The following is an 8,805-nucleotide window of genomic DNA, read 5'->3' as shown; positions in this document are numbered from 1 at the left end:
GGGAGCGCCCATCTCAGCTGGGCTCTGCGTGACGGCCGGGTGCAGGTGTCCCTGTCAGGCGGTGGGATGGCGGGATGCCCGTGCCCTGCCGAAGGCCCCAGGGGGTGCCCCTGTCCCAGAGGGTGACCGAAGTCCCAGTGGTGTGCCCACGTCCCGGAGAGGTTCTCAGTAGGAGCCCATGTCCCAGTAAGGTGGCAGTGGCAGCTGCATGCCCGGGGCCCCGTGGGTCCTGTCCCTCCAGGAATAATCCTAGACTAATCGCACTCCTCACTCTCGACGGTTAAGAGCACCCGCGTGCAGCAGTGCTGGCTGGGAAACACGGCAAAACTCCTGCTGAAGAGCACCCCACCATCTTCATTTACTAGCACGCTCCAGACCAACAAAATGTAGGCATGCGTCACGTGAAAAGCGAGACGTTTTCCTACTGACCCACGTACTGCCCATCTCTGGGCAAGGAAGGTGCTGGGCTTTCTTTTAAGATTCTCGGCTGGTGAGGCACACGGCCATTTCTGTCTCGGTACCCAGCAGTAGCGCAAGGGAGAAAACAGCAGGCCTCTACAGGGTGAGAGTTAAGTTGGGTCAATCGCGAGAGAGAAATAATGAAACGCCTTGTTGCAAAGCGTGGCGTTTTGGCCCGTGCAGTTCTCTCTTTTGAGCAGAGGTGACTGTGGCTGCAGATGTACACGATTCTCTGATCTGACAGCTGGACGGCAGCCAGGTGACCAGGGGAGAAAGCCAGCCTCGTAAGGACCGTCGGGGAGCCCTGCGGACGCTGGTCTCAGCTTTAATCCCCTGCAACGGTCAGATCCGAGTAGCATTTCAATGTTCAACACAGGAGAAGGGATCAAGCTGGCACCAACTCACCTCCCAGCTGGACCTGGAGCACAGTGGCCCACCGGTGCCATCTACCAAGGCCTTCCAGGAGCCCAGTGTGGGCACAGGAGGGTCGTGCTTGTGACTAAGGAGGCCAACAGCAGGAAAGCCTTTGCATTTCTTAATGCTGAAAACACTTCACAATTCACGGAATGGCTGAGGTTGGGAGGCACCTCTGGAGGTCAGTTTGTCCAACCCCCTGCTCCGGCAGGGTTAGGATTTTTCTCAAAGTGAGTGCCTTTTTGGCTCTCCTCTTAACATGGGCTGCCACTTAGCCCCCAAGAGGATTTTGAGCTGAACCGTGTCACGGCTGCCCGGCTGCTGAACGCAGCTTGGATAGAGCTCTGGGCACAGCTCCTTCTCACTGACAAGTTCAGGGCATAGCCCCAACCACGTGGGACACAGTCCTGCTCCACTGCTGGGCTCAGTGTCCACCAATGGGCACAGCAGTGGGAGCAGCAGGCTTCAAAATCCCCCTACGCAGGTCCTCCCCAGCTCTGCCTCAGCCTTCCTCGCCTGCCAGGTGGGCGGGGAAAGGCTTTGTGACATCACAGAGCCTTGCGTGACATCAGCCCGTGACTCGTCACGTCAGCAACCCTTGCAAGCGCAGACACACAGGGTGGCCACTCGGTTCTGGTGGTCACTGCCTGCACTCTGCTCGGGGTGACAGCCCAAGCCAGATTGCGCGTTGAGATTTTTTTCCTCAGCAGAGACCACGATGAGGCTCAGTCCAGTTCAGTCCCTCACCATGGCTCTCTGCACGTTCTTTCTGTTCCCTGGTGGCCTTCGCCTTTGCAGCCACCCCGACTGCTTCATATTCAGGATAGAATTGCTTCCTGAAGACCTGAAGCAGCCACCCGTTGTCGCTGAGAGCGTGGCCTCCGAATGGACCAGCAGCATTGGCCTTCGCAGCCCCCGCGGCTGGGCCAGGGTCAGGATGGACGTCGCTCCTGAGGGCCTGAAGCAACCGCCCGCTGTTGCCGACAGCATGGCCTCCGAATGGACCAGCAGCATTGGCCTTCGCAGCCCCCGCGGCTGGGCCAGGGTCAGGATGGACGTCGTTCCTGAGGGCCTGAAGCAACTGCCCGTTGGCACAGAGAGCATAGCCTCTGAGTTGCGCTGCGCTCTGCACCGGCTTTGGGACCACCTTGTCCAGCTGGACAGGACCTGGCAGCTTCACAGGGCCTGGCAAACCATGTGGCTGCTCCACATGGTTTGGACTGCGCTTCGCCTCTGGAGAAATGCGAAGAGACCCCAGGGACAGGTGAGCAGTCGAGATCAGTCACACAGGAAGGGACCGGGCTGTGGGGAGCAGGGACCCACAACAGCCTTGGCCAAGAAGGCTTGCAATATAAAACCAAAACCCAGCGCGGGCAAGAAAGCCTCAGCAGGCCCCAAGAGGTCCTCTGCCTCTTCCCCAGGGACCCGCCAAGCCGCGGGGCTGAAACCCTCCGGTAGCCCCCAGCACAACACGGGGCCTGCCAGAGGTTTCCTCAGCCCAACGTGCTGCCCGGAGCAGTCCTGCGAGGCTGGAGTTCTTCCAGAGGAAGCCAAGCCCAGCAGGACACTTCTCGGCCCCCCAGGCCCCCACCTGCTTCATTGTGCCCCTGTCGCTCTCATTTCCAGGGAAGTGGACAGACGGCCTCAACTTCCATGGGGACAGGCTGCCTGGGAAAGCACGCCGTCTCCAAATACGAATTGCTCTGCCTACTGGAGGCCAAAATCTCCTTGCTGGTCAGGTGCCTGAGGCATACCTACCGCCTCCGCCTGAAAGAGCTCCGGCACCAGTACTCCAGGAAGGTGGCACAAGAAAAAGGTAATTAGAGGAGAGCCTTCTCTAGCTCCCCGTGCAACTCCAGCTAGAGCGTGCGCCCGGCGGATGGGCAACACGAAAGGCAGTGGTGCAAGTGGGTGCTGCTGTCCATGAAGGGTGGGACCTGCGGCAGGAGAGAACAGGCATCTGTGGCTGTGAGGTGACCCATGGGTGCCCACAGCCCAGGAGTAGGGGCCCATGTCCTGGCAGGGTGCCCACATCCCTGTGAGGTTCCCGGTGGGTGCCTGTGTTCCACTGAGGTGCCTGGTGCCTGCCCATGCCCCGGTGAGGTGTGTGGTGCTTGCTCCCCATGTCCCTGTAAGGTGGCAGTGGCCAGTGCCTGCCCATGACCCATTGGGTTCCTTAGGCTTTAGGAAGAGGGGCAGGTGTTAGGAAGTGGGTGGATAACAATTCCAACTGTAGCATTTTCATCCAGCTAACAGTGAATTCTCTTCAGGGTGGCAGCCAGCCGAAGGCTCGTCGGGTGAGGGCACCTCCACTGACTGCAACCTCTTCTACTAGCTGGAGGCCATCATCGCCCTGATGATCATGTTCCTGCATGGTGGCCATGGCCAACGGGTGGGTGGCCACGGCCTGGCGGGTTGCCCGTGCCCACCTGGCACAACAGCCAACAGGCATTTGGCAACTCTCTGATGAAGACCCCTGGGGAGGGTCCCCTTTTCCACCCTCCCAAAGGTGCTGCCAGGGTCCACCGGCATCCAGAAGGCCAGGGCTCATCCCCGTGTCTCCAAAGGGGACAGCCAGACCATGCCCGTGCAGCAGAGCCATCCGGGAAACTCGGCAAAACTCCTGCTGGGAGAAGCCTACTTTCTCCACCTTCCAGCACTCTTCAGACCAATAAAGTTTACTGTTCCTGTAGCACATGTGGTTTTGGTACCGAGGGGATCCAGGGAAGCGGGAACATGAAAGGCAGTGGTGGGAGCCAGGCTGCTGCGTGCGGGCGTGTGGAGCAGGCGCTCCAGGAGAAGCGGGAAAGCTGGGGTGAGAGGGAACGGGCATCCGTGGCTGTGAGGTGCCCTGCGGGTGCCCATGTTCCAGGGGGAGGGCCCCGCATCCCGGCAGGGTGCTCATGTCCCAGTGAGGTTCCCAGGGGGTGCCCGTGTCTCAGTGAGATCCCTGGTGGATGCCCATGTCCCAGTAAGGTGGCAGTGGCAGCTGCATGCCCGGGGCCCCGTGGGTCCTGTCCCTCCAGGAATAATCCTAGACTAATCGCACTCCTCACTCTCGACGGTTAAGAGCACCCGCGTGCAGCAGTGCTGGCTGGGAAACACGGCAAAACTCCTGCTGAAGAGCACCCCACCATCTTCATTTACTAGCACGCTCCAGACCAACAAAATGTAGGCATGCGTCACGTGAAAAGCGAGACGTTTTCCTACTGACCCACGTACTGCCCATCTCTGGGCAAGGAAGGTGCTGGGCTTTCTTTTAAGATTCTCGGCTGGTGAGGCACACGGCCATTTCTGTCTCGGTACCCAGCAGTAGCGCAAGGGAGAAAACAGCAGGCCTCTACAGGGTGAGAGTTAAGTTGGGTCAATCGCGAGAGAGAAATAATGAAACGCCTTGTTGCAAAGCGTGGCGTTTTGGCCCGTGCAGTTCTCTCTTTTGAGCAGAGGTGACTGTGGCTGCAGATGTACACGATTCTCTGATCTGACAGCTGGACGGCAGCCAGGTGACCAGGGGAGAAAGCCAGCCTCGTAAGGACCGTCGGGGAGCCCTGCGGACGCTGGTCTCAGCTTTAATCCCCTACGTCTCCTGGAGACGTTCCTGTTCCCTCTTCTCTCCCGGGCAGACTGCTTTTGGGGAAAGGCAGAAGGAGGCACAGCAGTGCAGGTCCCTGGTGCCCCCCCCACCTCCTGCCAAGTCCTGGGCAGCCAGCTAGTGCAGGCTGAGCCGGGCATAGGGCGAGGGGGCATGCAGGACCGCCGGCCGGGTGCGGGTGTGCAGGTGGCTGATGGGCGCTGCAACATGGGAAGCAGGGGCAGCGCCATGTGCGAGGGGGGAGTGTGTCTGTGAGAGGGCATCTGACGGTTCCCCATTCCTGCAGGCAGCAGAGGCTGCGGCGACTGATCGAGGAGCCGGCAGAGATTGTGCGCAGAGCTCCGCACCGACAGCAAGCGGTAAGGAGCTGCTGCAGCCTATGGTAGGTGTGGAGGGGCTCCCGGTCCGCAGGGGCTGGGGCTGCAGACCCTGAGCCCCTGCTCTCCTTTCCGCACGCAGGAGGAGAACCATCAGGAGCTGCACGGCGCCATACAGCAGCTCAACACTAAGGTTGGTGTCCTCTCCTCTGCCCATGATCCAGAGCTGCGCCGGCTGGGGCCAAGAGGTTGGGAGGGACCGCTGGAGGTCATCTTGTCGTGTCCAACCCCCCTGCTCAGAGAGGGTCACCTAGTGCTGGTTGCCCAGTGGCCGCAGGCAGCAGCGTGACTGGGGAGGACAATTTCCCCAGGATAGGGGGGCGTCCATCACTTCCCCACGCCCGGCCTTGCCAGTCGCCCAGTTTCCCAGTAGTGCCCTGGGGCAGTGGGGGAGCGAGTGGGCACGGCCCTGGGGCTGGAGAGGGGCGAGGGTGCCAAGGTCCCAGCCCAGCCGCCTGCATGACGCGCCTGTGGTTTTGCAGGAGGAAAAGCCCTGTGCCCTGCTGGCAGCCTGGCTCAAGGAGGATGAGCAGGAGAATGAGGTAGTGCTGAAGGGGCCAGGAGAAAATGGGTGGGTGCCCATGGGCCCTGGGGTGGGGGGGGTTGGAGGAGGGCTACAGCAGGCTCAGGGACTCAGACCCTTCCCTCTCCCAGGCGCTGCATCAGGACATAAGACACCTGGAACAGGCACTGGAGGAGGAAGAGGCCTGGTAAGCAGGGCCCCTCGCCCCACACGGGTGTCCAGGGGGGTCCCTGCACCACCCGGCGCGATGGGGCTGCCAATGCTGGTGCCAGGGGAGCCTCATCCCTGCCTGGGGCGGTGTATGTTTGGAAGGGGACCCCCAGCATGGCTCCTCCTACCAAGCCCTGTTGCCTGCAGCCACTATCACAGGAAGAAGGAGGCAGAGACGCTGGAGACTGTGCTGCCGGAGGTGGTGGAAGCACAGCTGGTAAGGGGGAGAGCCTGTGCCAGCCCCTGCCCCACCAGCGTGGGTCTCCCGGGGGAGAGGGGTCCATGGAGGTGCCAGCCACGCATGGGCTATGCTCCTGCGCAAGGCGGAGGCTGGGGGCACCGGGCAACTCTAGCTGTCCAGGCCATGCGGCAGTGCTTGACAAGTGTCCTTGCTCTGCGTTGACCTGCAGGAGAGGGATGTGCTGGCGAGGAGACGTGGCTTCTGTTACTGGCTGCAGTGAGTGTCCCCACTCGGAGTCTCGTGTCCCACCCTGCCCGAGGGAGCGATGAGGAACGGCTGGGGAAGCAGCCCGTGGGGCTCCCGGAACGGCCCCCTCCATCCCTCTTGGGGCTGGGATGCATCCACCCTGCCCTGTCCTGTGGGGCATACCTCTTCTGCCCCACAGGACACTCCTCCTGCTCTTGGTCAGCCTGGAGCTGGTCATCAGCTTCGCAGTGGCTGCCGCCGTGCTCTACGCCTCCTGCTACCACCCTGGGCTCTTCTGCCGCCTGCTGCCCCGTGTGCTGCCTGAGGAGGCCTATGCCGACCTGGCATATGCAGTGGGAAAGATCCTCCCAGCGGTCAGTGAGGGGCTGCTGCCTTTTTGACCGCCCCTCCCAATAAAGCCTTGTCTCTCTCCACCTCCACGTGCTCTGGGGTGTTTGTCGGGGCGCAGGGAGAGGGTCTTGCCCCATGCGCCGGTCCCCACAGCCCCTCGAGGCCAGGCCCAGTCTCATCCACTAGGCACTGGGCGCTGCCACCCTGCCTGCTGCAAGCCAGGTCCCTGCGTGCCAGCCTCACCTGCGCTCCCTCCGTCCCTGGAGTATCGATGACGCTGCACAAGCTGGTGGAACCACTGTCTTCTCAGGCCACCGTAGTTTCTTTACTCCACCTTTTTGGCAACCGTTAAGCACCGTGCAGGCCAACCCCTGTAAGCGTGTCTGAGGCTACTCGGGCTACAGCAGCCAGGGACACATTTACACGCAAGGTGGCAAATTTTATCACCCGCAGCCCCCTAGACACCCTGCAAGCCCTCTTCCCTTCCTCCCAGGGCCCCGGTCTCCTCCCCTCCCCAGGCTGCCAGCCCTGGTGGCCCCACAGCCCCATGGCCCCCTGTCCCCATCCCCAACAGCGCTGTACCCATGCACCCTGGCCAGTGGCACCCCATCCCACAGGGCCCATTTGAGCAATCTCGTAGCCAGCGGCCCTGTCCCCAGGCACTGACCCCACAGCCACCGGCCGGCACAGCCTCGGCTGCTCCCTGCCGGCTTCTCCAGCCGCTCGCAAGTTTCGCTGCCGAGGGGAAAGGCCCTGTCGGAGGGTGGCGCAAGGGAGAAAACAGCAGGCCTCTACAGGGTGAGAGTTAAGTTGGGTCAATCGCGAGAGAGAAATAATGAAACGCCTTGTTGCAAAGCGTGGCGTTTTGGCCCGTGCAGTTCTCTCTTTTGAGCAGAGGTGACTGTGGCTGCAGATGTACACGATTCTCTGATCTGACAGCTGGACGGCAGCCAGGTGACCAGGGGAGAAAGCCAGCCTCGTAAGGACCGTCGGGGAGCCCTGCGGACGCTGGTCTCAGCTTTAATCCCCTGCAACGGTCAGATCCGAGTAGCATTTCAATGTTCAACACAGGAGAAGGGATCAAGCTGGCACCAACTCACCTCCCAGCTGGACCTGGAGCACAGTGGCCCACCGGTGCCATCTACCAAGGCCTTCCAGGAGCCCAGTGTGGGCACAGGAGGGTCGTGCTTGTGACTAAGGAGGCCAACAGCAGGAAAGCCTTTGCATTTCTTAATGCTGAAAACACTTCACAATTCACGGAATGGCTGAGGTTGGGAGGCACCTCTGGAGGTCAGTTTGTCCAACCCCCTGCTCCGGCAGGGTTAGGATTTTTCTCAAAGTGAGTGCCTTTTTGGCTCTCCTCTTAACATGGGCTGCCACTTAGCCCCCAAGAGGATTTTGAGCTGAACCGTGTCACGGCTGCCCGGCTGCTGAACGCAGCTTGGATAGAGCTCTGGGCACAGCTCCTTCTCACTGACAAGTTCAGGGCATAGCCCCAACCACGTGGGACACAGTCCTGCTCCACTGCTGGGCTCAGTGTCCACCAATGGGCACAGCAGTGGGAGCAGCAGGCTTCAAAATCCCCCTACGCAGGTCCTCCCCAGCTCTGCCTCAGCCTTCCTCGCCTGCCAGGTGGGCGGGGAAAGGCTTTGTGACATCACAGAGCCTTGCGTGACATCAGCCCGTGACTCGTCACGTCAGCAACCCTTGCAAGCGCAGACACACAGGGTGGCCACTCGGTTCTGGTGGTCACTGCCTGCACTCTGCTCGGGGTGACAGCCCAAGCCAGATTGCGCGTTGAGATTTTTTTCCTCAGCAGAGACCACGATGAGGCTCAGTCCAGTTCAGTCCCTCACCATGGCTCTCTGCACGTTCTTTCTGTTCCCTGGTGGCCTTCGCCTTTGCAGCCACCCCGACTGCTTCATATTCAGGATAGAATTGCTTCCTGAAGACCTGAAGCAGCCACCCGTTGTCGCTGAGAGCGTGGCCTCCGAATGGACCAGCAGCATTGGCCTTCGCAGCCCCCGCGGCTGGGCCAGGGTCAGGATGGACGTCGCTCCTGAGGGCCTGAAGCAACCGCCCGCTGTTGCCGACAGCATGGCCTCCGAATGGACCAGCAGCATTGGCCTTCGCAGCCCCCGCGGCTGGGCCAGGGTCAGGATGGACGTCGTTCCTGAGGGCCTGAAGCAACTGCCCGTTGGCACAGAGAGCATAGCCTCTGAGTTGCGCTGCGCTCTGCACCGGCTTTGGGACCACCTTGTCCAGCTGGACAGGACCTGGCAGCTTCACAGGGCCTGGCAAACCATGTGGCTGCTCCACATGGTTTGGACTGCGCTTCGCCTCTGGAGAAATGCGAAGAGACCCCAGGGACAGGTGAGCAGTCGAGATCAGTCACACAGGAAGGGACCGGGCTGTGGGGAGCAGGGACCCACAACAGCCTTGGCCAAGAAGG

General features: G+C 61.2%; 1 protein-coding gene across 1 annotated transcript; it reads left to right on the top strand.

Moving 5' to 3' along the window:
• The first annotated feature begins 2,068 nt into the window (after positions 1–2,068).
• On the top strand, positions 2,069–6,436 carry LOC128147621 (uncharacterized). The gene is made up of 11 exons (XM_052800361.1): positions 2,069–2,137; positions 2,500–2,673; positions 3,209–3,265; positions 4,362–4,537; positions 4,752–4,824; positions 4,925–4,975; positions 5,325–5,384; positions 5,497–5,552; positions 5,723–5,792; positions 5,986–6,032; positions 6,202–6,436. Exons 1-11 carry the CDS (start codon positions 2,069–2,071, stop codon positions 6,401–6,403), a joined length of 1,035 nt encoding a protein of 344 aa, XP_052656321.1. The 3' UTR covers positions 6,404–6,436.
• The last annotated feature ends 2,369 nt before the right edge of the window (positions 6,437–8,805 follow it).

Source organism: Harpia harpyja, chromosome 11 (genome assembly GCF_026419915.1).
Source record: "Harpia harpyja isolate bHarHar1 chromosome 11, bHarHar1 primary haplotype, whole genome shotgun sequence".
Taxonomy (NCBI): Eukaryota; Metazoa; Chordata; class Aves; order Accipitriformes; family Accipitridae; genus Harpia; species Harpia harpyja.
The sequence above is the reverse complement of the archived record's forward strand: the minus strand, read 5'-3'. Positions and strand labels throughout refer to the sequence as shown.

Excerpts from the sequence above, each read along its gene's own strand:
- LOC128147621 (XM_052800361.1), top strand. The coding sequence starts at position 2,069 with ATGTGGCTGCTCCACATGGTTTGGACTGCGCTTCGCCTCTGGAGAAAT. Across the intron at positions 4,538-4,751 it reads AAGGAGGCACAGCAGTGCAG|GCAGCAGAGGCTGCGGCGAC; the intron begins GTCCCTGGTGCC and ends CCATTCCTGCAG. Across the intron at positions 5,553-5,722 it reads CTGGAGGAGGAAGAGGCCTG|CCACTATCACAGGAAGAAGG; the intron begins GTAAGCAGGGCC and ends TGTTGCCTGCAG.